General features: G+C 37.0%; 1 protein-coding gene and 1 pseudogene across 2 annotated transcripts; both read right to left on the bottom strand.

The window, feature by feature from the left end:
- Positions 1-2,271: 2,271 nt before the first annotated feature.
- LOC311169943 (large ribosomal subunit protein eL21-like) lies at positions 2,272-2,753 on the bottom strand (annotated as a pseudogene). Its single transcript has one exon. The product of its transcript is annotated as a large ribosomal subunit protein eL21-like (transcript).
- Positions 2,754-10,608: 7,855 nt separating this feature from the next.
- Positions 10,609-19,312, bottom strand: EIF5A2 (eukaryotic translation initiation factor 5A2; the record flags this gene model as incomplete). Its single annotated transcript, XM_084231426.1, has 4 exons — positions 19,073-19,312; positions 18,460-18,564; positions 11,059-11,190; positions 10,609-10,668 (listed from the first exon to the last, which is right to left on the bottom strand). Exons 1-4 carry the CDS (start codon positions 19,235-19,237, stop codon positions 10,609-10,611), a joined length of 462 nt encoding a protein of 153 aa, XP_084087552.1. The 5' UTR covers positions 19,238-19,312.
- Between the last annotated feature and the right edge of the window lie 6,362 nt (positions 19,313-25,674).

Genomic DNA, 25,674 nt, shown 5'->3' with positions numbered 1-25,674 from the left:
ATATTAACACCTAATTTTATATCAGCAACAGTGGAAGCCAGAAACAGAGGAACATTATCTTCAAGTGCTGAGAGAAAATACTACCTAGAGCTATAGAGAGAGTATAAAAGTTACTGTAGTAAAGACGCATTGAAGACTTTTTTTTAGAAAACAAAACTGAAAGTTTGCTTACCAGTGAAGGAATTCTGAGAAACATACTTCAGGGTCTCTCTGGTGGCACAAGGAGTTAAGACGCAACCTATGAAGCTGTACACAGCCACTGCAGCACGAGTTTGATCCCCTACCAGGGAGCTACCCACATGGTGCAGCAGACCTCTCCTGACTCTCCAGCTGCTCCCCTCAGCAGTGTATTTCAGTCGGTCTGCCTGTCTGTTCCCCACTCTGTCTCTGGTGAATCTTCTCTGGCATGTACCCCAACTCTTGTTTGCATAGATAGATAAATCTTTAAAAAAAAAAAAGAAATAGCAATTATTAGATACTTTGGGAGCATTTATATTTTTGAATGAGAATGTATATACATACATAAGTGTTTGTATATATGTACACATATATATCCTTTAAATAAAAATAAAATCCTTTAAATCATATACCTTTTGAGTTTCAAGAATTTGATTTTTAAATAATGTCATACTCATCAAACTTATATAGTTTAAGGAACACACACATACGTTTATAAAACAAAATAAATGTGTTAAAATTTGTGTAACGTATTTATCAGTAAATGTGTATATATCCTTTACCCAGGTTTTTGCCTGTTATTAATATTTTGCTCCATTTTTGATTTTTCTTTATATAGATGAATCTTTTTATTATGTCTGGTTCCTTTCATAGTTGAAAGGAAGTCAAGTTACAGAGAAGTCTGTTTATGTTTTCTTCTAGGACGTGTAGTTTGTAGTTTAGATTTCTGTTTCCTCGGAAGCTTTTTCTTTTTGTGTGTTACATGAATTCATCTTTTTTTCCCCCAATTGTTCAAGCACAATTTAATTAAATTTCTCTCGGTCCAGTAATTTGCAATACCACCAACACATACTAAATTTCTATATGTATTTGGGTCTATTTCAGTACTTCCAGTTCCACCCCAGTAGTAAGTCTGTTCATTAGGTACTTACTCACTCTTGATTATAGCGACTTCATAGTGTGTTTTAATTTCTGGTAGTAGTGTCTTCACTCATGGTTTTCTCTTTTCAGTGTTTCTAGCTATACTTGCATAGTTGTATTTCCATATAAACTTTTTAGCCTCTAGTTTAACTCCATAAAAAAAGTTTGTTGGTATTTTTATTGGAACTTTATTAAATTTATAAATGAGTTTGAACTATCACCTGAATAATGTTCACTTTGTGTCGTAGGAGTGCTTTATAATTTTTCTTCATATAGGTTTTGAATACTTCTTTGTGAACTTCTTCATTCTATTTTATCTTTGTGTTGCTACTATAAATGAGGTTTTCCTTCCATCATAACTTTTAATAATTATTATTTGTGTATATCAAAGTCACTGATTTTTGCATGTTTAATTTATGTCCTGCTACCTTGATGTATCATTTTATCAATGTACTGCTACAATGATAAATCGATAACTCTATTATTGGTTATCTAGGATTTTCCAGTAATGTAATCATATTATCTGAAAATTGAAGTTTTATTTTTTCTTTTACCATTATAATGTCTTTTTTTTTCCAATGTCAGATAGCATTGGCTAGTATTTTAGTAGGCATTATTGCTTAATTTTTGACTTTAGTGAGAATGCCTTTAGTATTTTTCCATTAAGTAAAAGGCTAGCTTTTGGAATTTCAAACATACAGACACAGCAGAACATGCAGACATGCATGTACATGCCTACGTGTGCACAAAATATGCCTGCATGTATCTGTTATACATAACATGTTAAGATACATATATTTATCTTACATAAACACTAATCTACCTCTTTATTTTCTCAAGAATTCTTTGACAATGGATAGTTTCATCGAAAATTTTTGTGTCTATGGAGAATATAATTTTTTGCCTTTAGACCTACTAATACAGTGAATACAATTGAGAGTTTTCCTAGATATTATTTCCTATGAGAGAGAGCAATATTGATAGATTGTGCAATATTGTAATATTAACTATTATTGCATCTCTGATACAAACTCCATATGGACATGCATATTATTTTCTTCATCTGGTGTTTGAGTCTAATCAATAATAGTATATAAGGATATTTAAGTGAATATCTTAATATCTTTTTTTTTTAATAGCCCAGAGCTCTTTTATTTCTTTTTTGCACACCTATCATGCCATGAATTCATAGGGAATAGGTTCTAGCAGCTCAGGCTCCTTCCCATTGGTTCTCACAAAGTGTGCTTCTCTAGGTGGAGCAGGCTGGCGCTTCAGCAGAACCCAAGTACCCTTCTCTTTGGCTTCCTTTTTCTTCTGATCATTTTCTTTCACATGTTTCAGGAAGCTATCTCGGCTCTTAGAGTGCTTAATGTGCTCAATACGAACATTAATTCTCTTTGCAAGAATCTTGCCCTTTACTTGCTTGTTTACAACAATGCCAACTGCGTGCTGGATAACATTATAGACTCTTCTGGTTTTGCCATGGTAACATTTGTGGGGCATTCCTTTTTGAACAGTGTTCTTCCCCTTGATGTCAACAATATCACTTTCTTATAGATTCGCAAGTATGTGGCCAAAGGAACAACTCCATGTTTTTGAAAAGGCCTAGAGAACATATAGCGGGTCCCTCTTCTCTTTCCCTTTGTGTTAGTCATTTTGGCGACTTACTGGAAGATGGCAGTTCCGGCTGAAAGGAAGGGAATATCTTAATATCTTATTTCAATTTTTATCAAGTTTAGGTATCAATGTAATACTTGTTTCATAAAAAGAATTTAGAAGTTCTAGTCTAATTTTTACACTCTAAAACTATGTAGTTTGGGATCACCTATGCCAAAAGTTTGGTAAAATTCTCCTGTAAAAGTATTTGCTCCTGGTTTTGTTTTTTGGCTGTTTGCTTGGATTTTGTTGTTGTTGTTGGACAGTTTCTTTTTATCTTTTTTTTTTTTTTTTGAGATAACATTGGTTCACAACACTGTATGTGATTCAGAGGCATAGAATCACATTTTCTCAGGTGCAAGTCACCATACCACACTTACCACCAAGGTACCCATCATCCATTGTGCTCCCTTTCGTGTTCCTCTTACCCCCTTTTGTAGCCTCAACTCCAATTTGATGATAACTTTATTCTTTTTATTAAAATTATTCTGTTTAAGCTGTCTATTTGCACTGAGGTTTTATAACTTTATTTTCCTAAGACATTATATCACCTAGGTTTTTAAATTTATTTGAATTTGTTTTATTTTTATTTCCACTACATTGTTACTCATTCCTCCTTGTCATTTCTTGTTTTGTTTTTATAAAAATTTATTTTTATTTATTTATGCATACAAGAACTGGGGTGTAGGCCACAGGTCGGGGGGGCGGGTGAGAGGATTCACCAGAGACAGAATGGGGAGCAGAACAGGCAGATCTACTGAAATACACTGCTGAGGGGAACAGCGGGCGAGACAGGAGAGGTCTGCTGTGCCATATGGATTAGCTCCCTGGCCAGGGATCAAACTCATGAGGCTTTAGCTGGTGATAGCTTGATAGTGCTGAGACTTTAACCCCTGCACCACCAGGGAGGCCCCATTTCTTGTTTTTTGTACTTGTGTTTTCTTCCTTTATTTACCTTAAATAAATTAACCAGTGGATTAATTTTTCAAAGAATCAGAATTTTATTTTTTTAACCTATTTTTCTATTCATGTCACTGATTTCTGCTTATATCATTATCATTTCTTCCCTTGTGTTCTTTTGACTTATTTGGCTATTATTTCTTTGTTTGACTTAGGAATTTAATTCATTTATGTTCATTGTTTCATTTTTATTGATACAGATTTAAGACAAAGAATTTACTTTTATGCTACTTTAGAGATAGAATTCTAATGTATAGTATTTTCATTATCATCATCTTCTAGGGATTTTTAAGTTTATTTGTAGTTTTCCTTTCATCCTATTAATTATGTAATAGGTTTTTAAATCTTCATGCAGAGGGTCTTTTCGTTTTCAAATTTTGTTTTTAATTCTATTTGAGATTGATATCAAAATGTTATTTTTAATATTTGTACTTCATGGAATTTGTTTTCTTTGTGCTCTAAATTTCTAAATTTTTTTTTTATAGAGGCATGCTTTTTATTTATGTATTTATTTGTTTGTTTGTTTGTTTCATTTATACATGCACTGGGTACAGTCAGAAGCGCGGGAGGGTGAGAGAATTCACCAGAGCCAGAGCAGGGAGCAGAGCAGGCAGAAGGACCGAAGCACACTGCTGAGGGGAGTAGCGGGCGGCAGGAGAGGTCTGCGCGCTATGTGGGACCCTCCTGTGGTGGCCGGGGAGCAGCCGGGGATCGAACCGGCGCTGCAGAGGCTGCAGGCAGCTTCGCAACCCAGCGCTCAACCGCTGCGCCACTGGGGAGGCCCAGTGCTCTAAATTTCTTTTTTGGTGAAACCTCCACCTGCTTTTGAAATGCAGGTATAGTTTCTAATATCAGGATGATTTACATCTCTATATATACTATACCTATATATGTACTTCATTTTATATATAGCTCTTTTTAGTATTTTCTGAGCTATCCTTGATGTATCTGTATATGTATAGATATAAAACTCCAGTTTTTCCTCATTGATTGTATAGCAAATACAATGAATTAGTGACAATTTAAGTGAAACTCATCCACACAATTGTGAACAAAAAAGGCAGTCACTATTAGTAGTAGGTTAGTGAAACTCCATTCTCCCCGTTAGAATTTGTGTTGGGGATTTGATGGCAGCTGAAGTTGCCAAGTCCTTTTGGACCTCCTAAACATGGCCAGTCATTGTGATAGGAAATGTCCATCGATGTAGCCAAAAAATAAGTTTGCCTAGATTTCAGACATAACTCTTCAATTGGACAATAGATGTAACCTTGTAAGTGGTTATATTATGTGCTTTTGCGGCAATACACACACAGTGGTTTTAACTGCTATTACTGAATGTATTGTGGGAACAGATCTTTTAAGATCCCAGTGAAATACACACTTTAGACAGCAGGGGTTCTTAATTCCACAGGACATCTCTTATTTGGTTAGAATGCTTAGTTATGAGGATTGGGTAAGGGGAAAAGACTTAGACAGAGTGACATATAATACATAATAACCCCTTTTCACTTTTCTTCTATCCCTCCCATATCTTTCTCTGGAAAACCAGTATTTACAAGTGCAAAAAAAAAAAAAAAAAAAGAGTGGGACAGAAGACTGGAAGACTAACGTAGTACTTCTTTTACAGTCCAATTATGCCCGCTGGATCTGAAGGTAGAGTATCAATAACAATACCGATCATGAATGTAACAACTGTCATGTCATCTTGGCATGACTACCAAGGACTTGATACACCTTGGCTCATAAATCAGGGAATGAGAATGTTCTAGAATGGTATAGTGTATAAAAGAAACCTCTATCTAGGGATGAATCTGCCCAGATGGCATTGATGAGACATGGTGAGGAATAGAAAAAAAGATGAAGGATTTACTTCAGGGATTTACCACACCATTTATATCGCATGGAAAGAGGACAACCCTGATGGGGAAAGAAGCCCTCACACCCCGGGAGTTTAGAGGTAAAGGAGGGATGACTAACCTTTCTTGGATTAAATATTTCTGGAATGATGCACAGGAAGAGAATAAAGACGTGAAAGTTGTTTTGTTTTTTTTTCTTGTAGTTGTAGAATTTTGAACCATGTGATTATTGCACATTTTAAAAAAAACTAAAATTTTACAATTAAAACATCAAACCTAAATCTGGCACTAAAATTTAGAAATTAGAATTCCCAGTCATACAGCTAGGGAGCCCTTTGGTGAGTATTTAGAATATAAAAACACATACGCAAAAAGTTTTCTTTTAACAGTGATATACATTAATTTATATAATTTTCTAGTATGAAATATTTTTAGGAATGTATATATACAAGAATAATGCAAGCTATTTAACTTTATTTTTATTTAACATGAAATTAAGAGACAAATATATTTTAATGTAACAAAAATTTATAATTGATGTTTACCATCTACATTTTAAAGGATTCCAACAATTATTTTTGTATAGGCAAAGACATACCCTTTGAATGTTACCCAGTTTTGAAATGTAAAATGCAAAATTATATACCCATATTACATATCTTACAGTTTTAAAGTTTTAGCTAAAACATGACTTTGCAGATAAAAGCATGAATTGCCTTATCTCTAAGACAAATAAAATACATTACTAATAAAGTGCCACTGGATTAGCCAATACCATTTCAACTATTTCCTTTTTGAAGGAGGACAAAGGTACCTAATTGTATAGAACTAGTTGTTTTTACTAATACTAGTACAGTAAATTATATTAGTACTAGTGCTAGTACAGTAACTAGTGATTTGCATTACATTTTTCAGCAAGCACAAGAGTGCTTATTTAAGTAGACATTAACAATAAAGAATTCCTCTCAAAAGATCACAACAATCAGTTATTACAAGCTGCACAGTCATCAGTGAACAGTTTAGTGTCCAGAATTTTAAAAAGTGTCTTGAACTAAGATAAACCTATGAATACCAATACCAAGAAATAGCTTTAGGGACTTCATATAAATAAAAAACTCTTTCACTTGTAAAATAGGTTTCAACCTGTTCAAGGAGCAAAGGAGGAGTAGTGGTGAATGGTGAGGTTTGGCAACAAGTATAGCAGGTGGAAGCCTGATAGGCATTTGCTCTAAGATGCAACTTTTGCAAAAGGAAAAGGTGTTTTTTAGATGAATACAGCACTTTTCAGGCACTTGACCTCATGTGGTATTTAAATTGATGTTCAGGTTTGATGGAAAAATATCAAATTATATATATTTATATACAAGCCACATTCTCACAGAACATCTGTGTTCTGTAAGCTAAATCCAAATGTTCCCTACTAAAATCAAATAATGATGCCATATAACAAATTCAGAAAGAAAAATATTGAATTTTTTCCATTTTAAAATTTTCCACAGTAAATTTTCTTACTTTTTTTCTTTGTTACCTATTTGCCTGAATGCTAGGAGGAAAAAAAAAAAACACCTTGAAAACTATGAAATGTGACTAAATGCCATTAGAAAATTTTAAACTGTAGGTTAGTTCAATATAATGTAATGTTGATGGAAATATGCTGATAGCTTGCTCTTAGACTGCTTAAGAGACATTTAATGAACAGTAAATTTGTTCCTAGTTCATATCATAGAATTCAATATGTAAACATTTTAATGTACCCAAAAGAGCAATGTGAATTTTCAGTTATCCCTAAATATGTCTGTGAACCCTACATCAGCATCTGGCTCTGAAACTTATCTTTGGGGTTCATGCCAAAGGAATGCTTTCAGATACATCATTAAGGATAGGGTTCTAAGATAAGACTGTCAAGTTCTATTCTAAAATGAAGAAAATATGGCAAGATTCCGGTATACATGTTATCAGTGTTCCCATTTTCTTCTTCAATACTTAGCATATAGTTTAAGAATGTTGATATTGAGGATTTTTTTATTTGTATCTTTGTATTACAACTTGGGAAAATTTTGCAATATACTTTCAGGCAGTTAGCTTTAAAATAATGAAACCTTAGATCTTAGCACAAACAGCCCTGAGAACAATGCATTCATATTACAGCTCAACTAGAAATAATCTAATTGAGAAACTTGAAAGTACAAAAACAAACTCTGGAAAAGTTATAAATTAAAAAAAAGTTACCAACATCTGAGGCACTACCAGACTACAGTACTTTTAAAAGAGTTGGAAGGACTTCGTAAAAAGAACATACAAAGCTGTGTGTGCAGATGCACACTCACATTGTACTATAACGAAATATTGTGTCCCCCCTATTTTATAGCCTAAACATCTTATTGTAGCATCTTCTACTAAAGATAGTACGTTCTGGCTGCAGGAGAGTTTTGGTAATTGTTATAAAGCATTGGTACAGAATTTTGTACCATTAATGGAAACAGATTCAAGAGCTTATTAGCAACACTTTCAAGTGATTGACAGCCCTTGGAGGGGAGCAGAAGAGAAACATCATAGTTGTGTTTATGATGCAACTGCAAAGTTAAAGTAGCCATTATTTGATTTGTTTCAGAGGGTATACAGCTTTGTAGTAAGATATAACAAAATCTTCACAGTAGAAAGAAAATATGTTCTAGAAAGAAACAAAATATCCCACTAGTTAATATTGCATAAAAACTGGTGAAATGCTTGCAAAAAAAAAAAAAAAGGTATATCACTGTATAATCTAGCAACATGACGGTCTACATTTTATACATGGTAACTTGTGATATTTAACATTTGCTACAAAAAGTACAATAATAGGAATCAACATTTAACATTACTGATGTCAAAAAAGAATGAAGTCACTTATGTTCTATGTTAAAAAATATTTCCCTGCTTCCTTTTAATATAATTTATAAAGCTTTACTAAATGAAATATTTTGTTCTAGAGAAACATGTATTGGCTTATGTGAAAATAAACAGTCCGATATCTTTAAAATCTATACTTATATGTCAGGAGAGTATTTACACTTCATTATAGTACTTGAAATATATATGCATAAATAGCTTTTGCCATTCAAGGTACAAAGACAGATGCATTATATTTTATATATGCTTACCTCACAATTGAAAATATATTTATGTGAAGTTTCACAAGTTAGGAAAAAAAAGGACATGCAAATGCAGAATTAATACTAAACCAGAACACTAGTATGGTTAGCTGGGATTATATGAAAGACTAACAAGCAGCAGATTGATGATCTCGAATTCCTGCCAGAATTCCTTATAATGTCAATCAATAGCAAGTAAGATACCTACTCCAAAGTACTAAAAATTTAGAGTAATATTTAGTGAATACTTAAGATGGAATACAGAAAGGAATTTAGCCTAATTCCTAATTGTGCTTTACATGGGTAAAAGGTAAATTAAAGATGATTAAAACCTCAGCATTTCTTGTGCTTTAGAATTCCCTCCTTACAGTTCTCTTAAAGTAACTTGCTGCTTCTTCAAATGGGTTTGCTGAGGCTAATACAATATTTAAAAGTGCACAAATTAAGTAACTGAAACTGAGATCTTCTGTTCCTAAAGTTATTTCCAGTTCTGATTAGATCTGATTTGATCCAATCTAATATATACAATGTTGGAGCTGATTAAGTCAGTTGCAGCATTGTAAGCTTTCCTCTGGCTCATAGAAACAAAGACCTGTTAGAAATCAAGGCATGATGGGAGATACTTCATATAATCTGTCTTAAAAGAATGAAGGTATTACTCAAATAGTGATTTTGTTCTAAGTTTCATTCCACTATAATGATTGTTAATGAGTCAGATTTTCACAAATTGCGTGACAATGTCTGGAATTCTAGAAATAGGATACACGTGACCTAAAATACTAAATAAAAATATAGTTTTAATGCCTACCAGTAACTGAATTAAGTCATATAACCATCAGGAAAAAATATATACTTCTTAAAATAAGTTAAATAATAATCACATAAAGTAACTTTTAAAGTAACTTTTCTTCGATGATTCACTTTCACTTCACTATAAAAGAGATATACAGAAATGTAACAAGTGTTCCAAACAGCTTAAAGAAAGAATTTTCAGGTTTTGTTTGACAAGTCTTTTAATGTAAAAAAAAAAAAAAATCTACTTAAGTGATTGGAAAGGAGTGACTACAATAAATACTAATATTTATTGAACATAATTGATAAAAAGTACTGCATAGTATCCTATAAAGCAGGTCACTCCTTTAAATACACACACAAAGATTAAAAGCAAGCAAAAAAACTGACTGCAAAGCCTCAAAAATCTATGGCTTTAACCAACCTTCTATGCCACTGTCCCTGTCTTTACAGCCTGACTTACCAATTGTCACCTAACATTTCAATGCCTCTCTGTCAACCACAAGCAGGTACTAAAACAACTATATATATAAGATTATATTAAATCTGCCAATAATTTGGCAAATAATAGTATGATTGAGGTAATATAGGTGGCTGCATATGGCTACTAAGATAACTGACACTTTTTGATAGCATTTTTTTTAAGGATTTGTCCTTGCCAGGATGAAACTATGACAATGCTGATCAATAATTTTCTTATTCTATGATTTAAGTTTGAAATTAATGCAGAACAATTCAACTTAAATGTGGTACTTCACTACTATTAGATGCTACATTGTTTGATTTAAAACCCCGGTTTATCATTTAATTAAAATTCAGGAATGAGTTGCTCAAACAAATCACATCTGCTGAAGCTATTTTGTCTCTTGGACTCACAGAAAACCACAGGAATGTTATAGGAAAGACACCTACAAAATTAAAAAATGAATTATACATTTTGATTATTTTTTTAAATTACCAATTGCCTGCAAATGAACTCAGCACAAGTCCAGAAACATTTAAAAAAGAAATGAGGTTGCTTATGAAGGCCATGGCTTTGGTGACAACTCAGAACCAAACTTTAGATCTGTAGTTGATCCAGACCTAAACAGTGTGCTCATGCCTGATGTTCCCATTTATTTACAGGGCTTTATGGCCACAGCGTATTCTTCACTCATTGCACACATGACAGATACCTAAAAGAGGAAAATGTAGTCAAAAAATTATTTAGAAGGCAATATTATATGTATATATCTTTAATTCACCAAACACTAAATATTTATAGACATTTAAACATACTGCATGTGGAAAGAGGTATTCTAAGAACAGGTAATCTCCTTTATTTTTTACATTTTTCTAAAGAATCTCTCAAATTGTGGATTATAAGACAACTTCCAAGGAAAAGAAACAATAAGAACTATAAATACTTCAATACTTATTAAATATTATATTTTTGAAAGTTATATCAAAGAGAGAGTGAATCTCCTTCAATCTTTAGCACTCCCATATCATCCTTTGTCTTTAAGAATGTTTCAGAGGATTATCTTTAAAACAAATTTGGAGTTGACATTGTCAGAGGTCTTTACCTGTACATCTTCACCTGCATTGTATTTTCCTTCTATTTCTTTGCCTAGTTCACCTTCTGGCAGCTTAAGATCCTCACGAACTTCACCAGTTTCTGTCAGCAGGGAAAGGTAACCATCCTGAATGCATATCAGCTATTAAGAGAAATTATACCATTTGCAATGAATGGTTTATATCCACTCTTTTATAATGTTTACACAGTAAATTGCAATCCACATTAATTTGTATCAGCATAAAGTAATACCCTAATATATTCTTGGTGCTTAAAAGGGCTAAACATACAGAAGTATAAAATACATACAGACTAGAAGTGTAAGTTCACCTTCCCTGCAACCCCCATCTCTCAAATCTCTATATTAAGTAAATAGATTAGGCTTCTTTATAGTACATCCTGAGAGACTGACATTTATACACACAATGCAAATATAATTTTTAAAAACATTAATGGGGTATATATTTTTCAGCAAGTGTGTAGATAATAATGCCTGAGAAATCTCTAATTGGAAAATATGGGCCTACCTTAGTATGTTTAACTTTTTTTTTAAAAAGATTTATTTATTTATGCATACAAGAGCTGGGGTACAGGCCAGAGATGCGGGGGGTGAGAGGATCCACCAGAGATAGAGTGTGGAACAGAACAGGCAGACTGACTGAAATACACTGCTGAGGGGAGCAGTGGCCGAGACAGGAGAGGTCTGCCTTGCCATGAGCATTTCTCCCTAGCCAGCTGGGGATCAAACTTGTGCTGCAGAGGCTATGGATTGCTTCATAGCATGGTGCTTAACCCCTTGCGCCACTAGGGAGGCCCTGTTTAACTATTTCTTAACTGCATAAACTAAGTGATTTAATCATTTCCTCATTAACAGGCATAAATTATTTTCAGTTTCTTACCGTTACAAACAATACATCTTATAATTTGACTATGAACAGTTAAATGAAAAAAACTGATTCCAGCTCACTGTTAACAACACTATATACTTTTTAAACTACAAACATCAGTTTGCTGATGGCATTAACAAAATAAGCCCAGTTATCAACCTACCCTGCAAAAAGGCAGTTTGCTATCATTGAATTTCTTTTAAGTATGAGGAAATAGCCAGGCTACATTCATTTATTCTAAAAGCATGCATGCTATCAAAATGCCCAGAGTTTTATAAAAATGCTAAAGTTTTATAAAAAGCAGTCATCCAGTTACCAGATGCTAACATTAACATGCCCACAAGGAAGCAAAGAAATAGTCCTTGTCCCCACCCCCACCAAACTATGGCGATCTATCACCCGGATTCCAGAGAGTAGAGTTCTCAGGTCTCTTGTTTCTGGTGCTACCAAATCTGACTGTGGCTTTTCACAGAAACCCCATTTAGCCACAGGAGATTTTAGTTTCTGCACATGTCTAAAATCTTGAAAATGAAAAATACAAAGTAACAACAAATAGTCTTAATTAATCTTTCAGTTGTTCAAACATTTGTGAAGTGGTTGGTAGAGGAATGGAGATTAAGGAAGCTGAGGTAGAAGGGTAATTTTTAAACAATTAACCACAGGTTTATAAGCCAGATCTTTCTGATTTCTGCTTTCTTAGCAATTCCTACAAGTGGAATTTGTCTATTATCAAGAGTTAAAGATTCCCAGTGCCCTTAGTGACTACAACATAAAAGCAGAATATTACTTGTTTTGGCATTTAGTTCTATAATGGTGATATTTATTTTTTAAGAGTTGGAATTCATAAAATAAGATTATATTATGGTTTATAATATAAATCATTTCAAATTAAAAATGTATAAGTATATTATAAAACAGCTAGTAAACAATGAATTTATAAAAATTAAACATCTTATTAAAATACATTACCATAAAAAATTTCAAAAATAAAGCCAAGTTACAGAGAGAGAGAGAGAGAGAGAGAGAGAGAGAGAAATAGTGACAGATACACCGCCTGTGACATGGTAGAGCAGAGAACCTACAGATTAGGGTCAAACAAGTTCAGTCTGCAGAGAATACTTTATTAAGGTCCTGATTTAAACAACTGTAAGACAAAGACAATAACCATCACATCTTAAAAAAACAAAAAGAGAGGAAAATGCTAAAATCTCATCTCTGGATTTACAGAATGCTTCATTCCTGTCAGTATCTCACATTACATCATTTCTTTTTTTTTTTTTATAATAAATTTTATTGTTATATTCCCCATACAATTGCAGCCCCCCCATTCTGAACCCAATCCCTCCCCTCCTGCCCCCGCCCCCCTAAAAGTGTCTCTGGTTCATAGTTTTTTGTTGATTTTGATTTTCACTTTCTTATAGTTATTCATTTTCCTGGTCCCTTATTTAAGTTTTCTAGATTCCTGCTATGAGTGAGACCATCCGGTATTTTTCTTTTTCTTTTTGGCTTATTTCGCTGAGCATGATCCCTTCCAGCGCCATCCATGTTGCTGCAAATTGCATGTGTTTATCTTTTTTGAATGCTGAGTAATATTCCATGGTGTATATGTACCACATCTTCTTGATCCAGTCATCTATTTTTGGGCATTTGGGTTGTTTCCAAAGCTTAGCTATTGTAAACAGTGCTGCTATAAACATAGGGGTGCAGGTGTTCTTTGGAATTGATGTTTCTGTGTCCTTTGGGTAAATACCTAGGAGTGGAATTGCTGGATCATATGGAAGCTCTATCACATTACATCATTTCTAACTAAAAACTTCATTTGAGGCAAAATAAGGCAACAGGACAGCTTGCCTGTGTGGACTGGCCAAGTGGACTCCTCTTTGCCTGTGGGCTTAGGGTGCTGTTTTATAGGTTACATTTCAATGCATGGTACTATTTCTTCCATGGTAGGATACACAGATTTCGGAAAGAGAGGGGCTTGTCTCACAATTATCGTTCACGATAGAAGTCCCCCGTACTACCTGAAAGTAGAATGTTCCTATTTGGTGTAACTTAATATACTACAAATGTTATTACAACAATTTATATGGAAAAAATTTTGAGCATTCGTAGATTCAAAAAATAATCCGCCCAATCATACCAAATAGGAACATTTTACTTTTGGATAGCAGGAGAAACCTGTTCTGTAACAAAATATATGATTCTTGTCTTTGCAATACTCCAGTATTCTGTTCTAGATGTTTCCTGTTCCCAAAGAAAGAAAGCTTCTACCAGGAGATGCAGAAATTCCACAGAACAGGCAGTAATCGTAAAAAGATTAAGCTCAAACTATTCATAGCATCATTATTTTCTTTGTTCATTTTAAGTTATAATACCAAAATTCAACTCACATATTGCAGTACTGAAAAAGTTATACCACGTATTTGAAGAAAATACTCAGATTTAATAATCACAGTTTTAGAAATTCACCAATAACCCAGAGATTCACACCATATTCTTTAATGTGTAATTTGTTTTCCTTCTGAAAAATGGTCTTTAAATGATAGGACTTTTTTTTTTAATTTTATTTTTATATTCCCCATACAATTGCAACCCCCTTATTTTGACCCCAAATCCTCCTTTCCCCGCCCCCCACACCCTATAGTGTGTCTCTGGTTCATAGCTGTTTGTTGATTTTGATTTTTTCTTTCTTGTAGTTGTTCTTTTTCCTGGTCCCTTATTTAGTTTTTCTAGATTCCTGCTATGAGTGAGACCATCCGGTAAATGATAGGACTTTAATGAATGCCAAAAAGGCATTTAACTTGTGGTGTGGTACACAGGAATGCAGCAATTTTTAAAGAAATATTATTTAAGAGAGTACCAAATCTGAACAAGTTTCTGTTTTTGGTATGTAGTTTGGGGATTTAAGTTTGGGGATTCCCAAAGATGTCTGGATGTAGTTGTATTTTACACCATGACTGAGCCCCAGACAACCATAACAACTTTTGGGAAAAGTAATGAAAATTAGCAATTCTAATCCAATTTTTATGTTGGAATGTTAGTCAAAAGACAATTTTAAAAAAGGTTTTATTTCAGGAATTGTTCAGAAGACAATTTTTCTTTCAATCTGAACTTACTGAAATACATAAAATGAAAATTGGAAAATTAATGTTCTTTCCTAGACAAAGATTTATTTTTTATTTACTATAGTGAACAGTTATACATTTTGCTTTAGCTGACTGCCAAACTGGCACCTGAGTATTCAGCATATCCAAAGAACTACATGTAGTCTTCTGAAAAGCAGGAATTTAATCAAGGCACTCAGATCAGAAAGTGAAGACCAACATACCACAATAAATATAACTGGGGAAGATCAAAGAACTGTTTTTTTTTTTTTTTAAATGGATAAAAATAAGTACTCTATGGTGACTTGGTAACAAAGGGATGTGATATTCAAGGGACTATTCTATCCCTATTTTCTAAATAAAGGAAGGAAGGAGAGAGGTTAAGTAACTTGACAACAGAGGTCACACATACAATTAGTGCCAAAGTGAGGATTTGGATGCAGACTATAAACTTGAGTCATTCTCTTATCTACTTTTTTTTTAAAGGTTTATTTATTTATTTATTTATACAAGACTGGGTACAGTCAGAAGTGCGGGAGGGTGTGAGAATTCACCAGAGACAGAGCGGGGAGCAGTGCAGGCAGAAGGACCGAAGTTCACTGCTGAGGGGAGCAGCGGGCGGCAGGAGAGGTCTGCGCACCATGTGGGACCCTCCTCGTTGGCCTGGGAGCAGTCGTGGATCGAACAGGCACTGCAGAGCCTGCAGGCAACCCAGCACTCAACCACTGCGCCACCAGGGAGGCCCTCTCTTATCTACTCTTTAGTGTAGACTACATACCAAAGACTAGGGCTAGGGAGAGCAAGTGAGGGACTTATCGGGTACAAAATTTAAGAAGGCACCCAATAAATTCTCAGGGATTAGATAAATATTTTAATAAATTAGAATTAGTACAAAACTTCCATGACAAAATATCAAAAGTTTATGTAAAGATAGGATCAGAATTTCTTTCTTTCTTTCTTTTTTTTTTTTTTTTAAATTTATTTGTTTATGCAATCAAGAACTGGGAGGTACAGGCCAGAGGTGTGGGGGTGGGGGTGGGGGTGGGAGAGGATTCACCAGAGACAGAATGGTGAACAGAACAGGCAGATTGACTGAAATACACTGCTAAGGGGAGCAGCGGGTGAGACAGGAGAGGTCTGCTGTGCCATGTGGGTAGCTCCCTGGCCAGGGATCGTACTCATTCCGTCACCTTATTCCTTTCACCTTAGTTCAGACCCTATTATATTGTAAAATAAAACACAAACCAAATTTTTCCTTTATGTTAAATCCTGAGTTTCAATCAATAATTGATTAATTTGGTCATAACAGTAATTGTGTAAACTACTGACACCACTTTTTCTGAAATACTCAAAAGCAAAACTCTATTGAGTGAATATTAATGAATGTAATGAATTTTGAATATTCAAAGCATTTACATTTTAGGGCTAACATGCAAAATCAATTTTTGGCAAAAAGAAATTCTATACTTAGTTTTAGTCTATGGTGCTATCTATACCACACTGAATAATCATGTATGCATTAACAGATGTTTATTGAGCACCCACTATGTGCCACATCTAAAATTAGTAATCCAAGAATGGATTAATTAGGTGAAATCTTTATACTGGAAAAGAGGGAGCAGAAAAGAATTACTTTTTGGTTCATGTCTTTTTATAAAGTAATTAGGGGACCCATTTTCTAATTTAATCATCACATGATCCCTCCTTGGTAGACAGGAAGTTAGGCTCAGAGAAGTTCTGTAATTTATTCAAGGTTCATTCAGCTAGAAAGTGACAGAACTAGATCCAAGTCTAGGACAGCCTGACTAAAAAAAATCTGCTATTGTTATTGTTATACTAAGACATTCAAATTTCTAGAAAGATTACAAAGCTTATTCTGAGAAATGGAAGGTGAAATTATAAAACTTCACTAGCTTAAAACTGTAAAAATAGGTTTACATGTGGAAAAGTAAAAGAAAATCATTGAATAACTATAGTTGATAGTAATATTCTTTAAAGATTATACAATAAAAACAAGTATAAAAATCAGTTTAAATTGGATAAAACAAATCTCACATTTTTATTTTTCACTGTGTAAAATAAACATTAAAAAGTTCTGTATATGGTATGCTTGATTTAAAAAAGGAAGACTTTTGGGAATCCCCTGGTGGCGCAGCGGTTGAGCACTGGGCCGAGAAGCTGCCCGCAGCCTCTGCAGCACTGGTTCAATCCCCGGCCGCCAGTGAGGGTCCCACATGGCGCGACAGACCTCTCCTGCCGTGCCCTCTGCTCCCCTCAGCAGTGTATTTCGTCAGTCTGCCTGTTCTGTTCCCCGCTGTGTCTCTAGTGAATTCTCTTACCCTCCCGCACTTCTGACTGTACCCAGTGCTTATATAAATAAATAAAATAAAAAAAAAAAGGCAGACTTTTAAGAATGGCTTTAGTTATGATTAATCTAAGCTCCCACATTCTGTGAGGCCGATGGTTACCAGCAATACTGCAAACAACAAAATGCTATCATTAAACATGACCAATCCCAATGTACAACTTCAACTAAAACTTTAAATTTATATAGTAAAACTTGAAATTTAACAAAGGGTCACAGCGTGGTCAATGGATATATAAAACAATTACACAATTTTTATATTTTCTATACTATATTCAGTAAACATGTGACTTATCCTTTATATTCATGATTTTTCACTTATTTCCCTACTCAAGAATACCAAGATATGCCCTACATTCAATTCAGGAACTTGGTGGGTAGAGGCCATGAATTCCACTAATATCTTGAAAGTGTTAGGTCTGATAAGTGAAAAGAAGTTAAATATATGGGAGGGATCATCTAAATTTGAATTATTTTACAACAAAGAGAATAGTAATTCCACTAAATATTAGACATTCAGTCACAATATGCAGTGTGAGAACTAATACTTGGTCTGAAAAACAAAAGTTTAACTTTTTTAAAATGCAAGAATGCTGGCAGCTAAATCTCCGCACTATGAAGCTATCCGCATCCACTGCAGCACTAGTTCAATCCCCCGCCAGAAAGCTAACTCACGTGGAGCAGCAGACCTCTCCTGTCTCACCCCATGCTCCCCTCAGCAGTGTATTTCAATGAATCCATGTGTTCTGTTCCCTACTCTGTCTCCATTGAATCCTCTCACACACACCCCTACCTCTGGCCTGTACCCCAGTTCTTATATGCATAAATACATAAATCTTTAAAATAAATTAAAATGCAAGATTGCTAAAAACTACCTACCAATAATCCTAAGTAATGTACAAGTATTAAAAATCACTATTTCTCCAATATCTAAGCTAAATGGTGCCTAAAAATTGGTCAGAAAAACCTATGACACCACTGGGTTATGTTAGGTTATAAATGACAGTAAGTAGTACTTGCCCTTTTTAAATAACAGTAAGGAAATTTGTACTTACTTGATAATCATTCCTTTTAATATTTGGAACATCCATGTTGTGAGTAGAAGGACAAATATCTTCATATTTTTTGCCAGTGAAAATATCAATTCCAACAAGGTGAACCTAACAGAGGAGAACAGGAAACCTGTTTAATCTTTGCCAAGCATATCACTCATTACATACACAATACCAACACTGATCATGACAGACTCCTCCTTCCAAGGTCATCTAATTTTATTCTTTAAAAAAAAAAAAAAAAGTAGTGATCACAAAATTGGGAAGCAGTGAAAAACCAAACCCTATCACGACAGAATTCAGTTATAAGAGTGTATAAGAAAAACGAAGTTAGGTTCCTTAGAACAGGCTTTCTCACTGCAAACTGAGTAGATCTTTGAGGTCACATCCAGGAAAGTTTTAATTCCCAGTTAGTGAAACAGGGCCCAAGAAGAAAAAGATACTTTTCGATACTCAAAGGCATACCTGATGGCACAGTAATTGCGGGAAGAAAAAAAAAAAAAAAACAAAAAACCCACCGGTTCATCACAAAACTAAGAATAGAAAACGCACGCTCTGTAATGCAATACAAAAGATCAAAATCCCAAGGCAAAGATAGGCTTGAGAGGGCAAATACCTTGGCGTGCCCGTGTTTCCCAGTTTTGGAAGTTGACATCTCCACTATTTTGCACGGTCGTCCTTTGAGCACCACGAAGCCGTTTTTGCGCAGGGCCGAGCACTGCATCGGGTAAGTGCTGGACGCCCCGGCATCCCCAGTCGTGAAATCAATTTCATCCGCCATGGTGGGCTGGGGAGATGGTCGTCTTCCCGAGGGAACTGCGGGGAAAGTTTGTGATTTTTGTTCTGCAAGCAGCGAGCATGCCAGCAGGCGCAGAACCCGGCTCCTCGCGGGCAGGGTCCGCGCCCAGCATCCCGGATCTGCTACCCTGGCCTCGCCGAGCGCCCACCCGGGACGAGCCGGGCACCCTCTCCCCGGCCTCTGCAAACTTTTCCCTCCGCGGCTGGGGAGTGGGGAGCAGAGCGCCAAGGAACTCGGGGGGCCGGAGGGGCACCCGCCCCGGGCGCGCCTCCTCCCGCCGCGGGCAGAGCCGGCGCCTTCCCGCGCCGCCGCCCTCCGGGGCGCCCGGCTCCTCGCTGGGGGGCCCCGCCAGGCCGCACGTCCCCGCGGAGGCTGGGGGGCAGCCGCAGCCGGCCCGCTGCCCGGCCTCGGGCGGCGGCGCGCGCCCCGCGCCCGTCGGCCCGGCCCTCGCGCCCCGCCCGCTCCGCATCCCCGGCCGGCCCGGCCCGCGCGGCCCGGGTCCCGGCGGGTCCCGCGCTCGCCCCGTCCCCGTCCACCCCCGCCGCCCTCGGGCCCGGGGCCCGCCGCCGGCCCCGCCCCGGCCCGGCCCCCCTCGCCGCGCCCCGGTCTGCACCTCTCGGGGGGGGCCGCTGTCGCCTGCGCACCGGCGCGGGTCCCCTCCGGCGGTGGCGGCCGCGGCAGGTCCCGGAGACGGGGCGGGGCCGCCACACTTTCCACACCCGCTCGCCCCGCCCCTTCCCGCCCCCGCCGCGGCCCTACTTCCGGGATAGGCCCCGGGGCGCCCCGGGCACCGCCCTCCCCGGCTGCCATTGGCTGCCGGCTTCCCGAGGCCCCGCCCAGTCACGTGAAGCGCGCCCTGGCAACCCCACGTGCTGCGGATTAGGGCACTTCCGGCGTGAAGCGCACTTTCTGGGCCACGGTTGCCGAGGGCAAGGCCGCCGGCGAGGAGACTTGCTCCCCCGAACGCCTGGCTTCGTGGCGGTCAAGTCCCCGTCGACGTTCAGAGGCCGCGGACCTGAGGTGCGTGTAGCTGTCACGTGACTGGCGTTGGGCTTCGCGACGCGCGAAGCGTCCCCAAGGGGGGCGGAGGGAACTTTGAGTGTGAATTTCAGACCAGCTGGCGGCCCTTTTCAGGGTTCAAACCCGCCCTGATCCTTGTGGTGCAGCTCAGTCGCAGTCATTTACTGGGTCCCCGCTGAGGGTGACGCGGTGGGGCTGGGGGCGCGGAGACACCCCGGCCACCCCACGGCAGGCAGCGACTGCCCGCGGGTGCTGTGTCGGTCAGGAACACATCGAGGGTGGAAACTATTTTTTTATTTAAAGGATATATTTAGTTATGCATACAAGAGCTGGGGTACAGGCCAAAGGTGTGGGGGGTGAGAGCATTCACCAGAGACAGAGTGGGGAACAGAACAGGCAGATTGACCAGTGTATACTGCTGAGGGGAGCAGTGGGCGAGAGAGGAGAGGTCTGCCTCGCCATGTGGGTAGCTCCCTGGCGACTGGGGATCGAACTCGTGCTGCAGAGGCTGCCGATTGCTTCATAGTGCGGTCCTTAACCTCATGCGCCACCAGGGAGGCCCCAGGGGTGGAAACGCTTGAGACATCCGCCAAGTGAAAAAGCAGCAGTGCCATGACCTAGCCCACTCTTCACGCCCCAGCCTGCAGTGGAGGGAGGGAGCCTGATTCTTACCACATCCGTCTGATCCAGATAAGTGTCGTGCCAAACTCAGCCCTTCTTTCCTCTTGGCATTGGCATTCATTTGAGTTTTGATGTCTGTCCATACCCCATTCGGGCTGTGGGGTTGTCTTCAAAATAGATCTGGAGTCAATAGAGATTTTAATAGGATTAAGGACTCTTAAGAGAGATCCTCCCCTTTTCATAGTTCTAGTTCACAACCCACTACTTTCTTCTACCATGGAGCTGTGAACTAGCAAATGACTTTCCTCGCTACACCCCAAGTTATGTGATCCTGTGATTTTTGGATTGCTGTCTCCTGAAAAGTCCCATTGTTGTGGTTCTACAACCTTCATGATAATCAAGTGAACTTCCCCAAACTGGGTTTAGCATCTGATTAATTTATGAAGGAAGCAGGTTAGAACCCTGGTCCATGAGTCCACTCTGCATAAACATTTAAAGAATGGTTATGTGAGCAGGAAGTGCTTTACATGTTTTATGTGCATTTAATTTGATTTAGTGTTTTTAAACCTCGAGTATTAAGTTATAATTTACCCTTTTGTACAAGTTTGGAGAAACATGAGCTGTTATGTAACTACCATTGTAATCAGGATACAGAGTATGTCCCTTATTCCAAAAATTTCCTCTCTTCACACCCAACCTCTGGCAACCGTTAAACACTACTCTTTATCTACATTTTTATTTTTGGGAAAAGACAGAGAAAAGTTGGACCTCCCTGGTGGCGCAAGGGATTAAGACACAACCTATGATGCTGTCCGCAGCCACTGCAGCACTAGTTTGATCCCCAGCCAGGGAGCTGCCCACATGGCACAGCAGACTTCTCCTGACTCGCCCACTGCTCCTCTCAGCAGTGTGTTTCAGTACATCTGCCTGTTCTGCTCCCCACTCTGTCTCTGGTGGGTCCTCTCACCCCCTACATCTCTGGCCAGTTCTTGTATGCATAAATAAATAAATCTTTAAAAAAAAAGACAGAGAAAAGTTAAGTGATTTGCCTCTTAACATACAACGACCATGTCAGAGAACCAATGTTGAACTCTAAGCAGTCTGACTTCACAGTCACTGTTTTATCTACCCCTGTATACTGCATTTGCATGAATTTGGAATCAGATGATCCAGCTTCATTCACGTGGCAAATAAAGTAAATTCTAGTGAAATCGTTAGAACACCATATTAGTAAATACTGAACCATTGCTCCTAGACAAAATAAACAGGTCACAGACTCTGGTCACAACATTTATGTCGGTTGACCTCTATATGATCATATCTTATGAATGTCTCTTTTGAAAGATACCTTACTTAATATGTTAGCTCACTAAAATTTAACTCATAGCCAACAGCATTGTAATTCATGCCCAAAGGAAGCTTATCAAACACATGTATTTTCTCTGTAAGGCATATCACACCTTATTGTGCTTGGAAATATGAGCTAGCACTTCAGCATTATTGGGGTTCAGTTTAAGCAGCTAAATCACCAACAAAAGTCACAAAAATGTAAAAATGTGCCACTTGATTACAGTTTAACAGCTGAAACAAGGAGGCAGAGCATCATTTTGTTTGACCTCAGCTAGGAAAGTTTGTATTAGATGACTCAAATCTTTCGCTGTTCTGTGCATGTCCACAGGTGACCAGGAAAGCACCATAAATATTGATTTTGGGGTTATAAGTAAATTTTGGTGAGTAGACAAATTCATAAGCATGAAATTTGTGAGTAACAATTGATTACTTTTATTTTGGCATCCTTAAAGCCAAGAATTATCATGTTGACCAAGACAGCCCTTGTTCATTAGATGCTTACAGTCTAGTGCAGAAGATAATTTAGTAATTTTAAAGATATAATAAATGCTTCCAAAGACACAATGCAAAAGGGGTCCCTCATGTAGTCTAGATGTTGTGCAATTGAAATATGCCATCATATAATTTTGAGTCTTCTTGTTGCCACATAAAAGCAAAAAAAGTGAAGTTAATGTCAATAGTATAGTTTCTCGAACCTAGTATAGTCAAGGTATTTTACATGCAATACAGAAATTATTAAAAGATTTTAATTTTTTTATACTTAGCCTTCAATATCTGTTGTGTATTTCACATGTAATGTACATCTCAGTTCAGACTAGTCACATTCCAAGTGTTCAGTGAACTGGTGATGACTGGTGGTGGCTATCATTTTGTACATCACAGGTCAGAAAGACTGTACGACTACCTCAAATTAGGGTTGTTGTCCTAATTTGAGATCTGAAAAAAAGAGAATCAAGCAATAAGGACAGGTTTGGAAAAAGCATTTTAGGCAAAGAGGTTGGGGGGACAAATACCTATAGGTAACAGAATTGTGGCATCATTCTGCAATAAAAATCATCTCATGTGATTGGTGTGCGCTATAAAGTGATGGCTGTAGGTGGAGTTTCTCACAAGGGCAACAGAGAAACATTGAAACAGTACATTTACAAAAATGACAAGAACTTTTATTTTGAAAGACCATTTGGGTTGTGATATACAGAATTTTGTAGGGGAAATACTGGAAGAAGGAAACAATTAAAAAGAAATATTTGTGTTGGTAAACAAAGGTTGGGCTAGGAGAACATAAAGACTAAACCAAGAGGATTGTAAGGGAAAATGGAAAGACTCATAATTATTTGAGTGTTGGGGATCAAAATGGTAAGGGTTACAGAGGGTAAAATTAAGACTTGCTGGTTTGTAGTGTTAAAACCTAAGAGCTGGTGGCAATTTTCTTAGAGATAGGAAATATAGGAGAAAAAGCAAATTTCCAGGCAAAGTCGAGTCCACTTTTGGGCAGATCAAATTTATGGTTCCTGTGGAGGGAGAGCTATATATCTAAAATAGATGTACACATTTGTGAATCATCTATATATAGATGGTTATTAAAGCGATGCAAGTGGATGAGGTATCTTTAGGTAAGTAGGTGTAGTGAAACAAGAAGAGAGCTTAGCACAGGACTTTGTCACATTTAAAGACTATCTGGAGAAAGAGGAAAATGAGAGAGGGAGAATTACTTAATTTATGGTGTTTTTTTTTTTTGTTGTTGTTGTTGTTACAAGACTAGAAACCAGTTCCTACCACTTTAAGCAAAGAGCAAGCTGATCATAAACTTTAGAATTTCTATTTTTCTATGGTGGTGACCATTATATAGTCTCATCTGATGCCATTAGAATGAACAAACTATAAGTGTCAGTTGAGATTGTGCAAGCGTCTAAGTTCTGGAAGATAGAATTCCAAGTGCTCTTTCATTTCTTGCCTACCCCTTGACAAGACAACTTGTTACAGCAGTCCTATTTTTTCCTGTATATTATGCCATGAAATCTTGGTCATGTCTGTTTCCTCTAAAATGGAATGGACCTGGATTCAGAATAGTATTAACTAAATCAGAAAGTTGTCTCACATAGTAAAAAGTTGACATCTGGGAAGTCATTTATTAAATGGAACATGGTAGCCACTACTGAGAAACTGCAATACCTGTCTCTGTTAAAAGGGGTTAGGAATCTTTGAGCTGGGCCAACAAGCTTTAAATTGGTCCTAAGCAATTGTTTTAAGAAGCGATCAAGTAAATTATTGATTGAGAAGTCATTGAATCAACTGATAATTATGATATAGCTAAAGTATAGAATCAGTTCTCTTTTCATCTTTTCTAGAGAATCAGTAGCCAATTATTTATAGCCAAGACTGGTTTAAACATATTGGCACTAAGCAATTCTATTTTTAAAACATTTACCTTATCTTCATTTTTTCTTAGCATAAAATCCCCAACTTTATTCCCCCTTGGGGTCACATTTTAGGTTTCTATCTTAATTAGTGTTCCCTGAATTGCAATTCTTTGATCCAAAATAAATGTGCTTTAGTTTTTTGTCTTGTGACTTTTTAAGTTATATTGTAACATTTAGAAGGACTTAATGGTCACCATATTTATAAATTAATTGGACTAACAAGATATATACTAATGCTTGGGAGGGGTTTTATTAGTTTATTAGACTATGAAAGCACTTAAACTTTTAAATTTAATCTATATTTAAGAGTGTTTAACTAGGTTTGTGGCTGGGACTGAGCATTTATTAAAAACTCTGTTAAAGTTGATTATAAAAATGTATTTTATTTGTAAATTTAATAATAAGATTTACAAATTGAATTGCAGAGGTTAAGGAAGTTCCAAATGAAAACAAATCTAATGGAAAGAAGGAAGAGCACCTGAAATATCAAATATCTGGGTAAATATAAAGATTTTATTTTTTCCTCTCTTAATTTACTTAAAATTAACACCACCAATTTTAAAAAATTATAGCACATACAACTGTATTTGAGGGGTTGTTACACATGTAGATGTAATATATATATATGAATGAAAACAGTTGCACAAAGGATGGGAGGTAAATGTAATTATATTGTTACTAGGTTTTTGGATTTTATATGAAACAAAATAATATTAACTAAATAGAGTAGATTAATAATACATGTTATAATCCCTGTAACAACCAGTAAAAACAATGCTAAGACCAATAATTATAAAGACAATAAAATAATTATAATGGAATGCTAAAAATATTGGATTAGCCACAATAAAATAAAGGGAAGGATTTAAAAACAAAAATCAGAAGGGGCCTCCACTCTAAGAGCTTCCTGAATTTACCACCTGAATCAGAAGTTACACAGGGGTCATTCCACCAAGACTAGGAGAGGTGACTATTTTTACCTAACGTGCAAAAACCAACACATTGGAA

This window comes from Talpa europaea (genome assembly GCF_964194135.1).
Source record: "Talpa europaea genome assembly, chromosome: 4".
NCBI lineage: Eukaryota > Metazoa > Chordata > Mammalia > Eulipotyphla > Talpidae > Talpa > Talpa europaea.
This window is presented reverse-complemented; position numbering and strand designations above follow the sequence as displayed.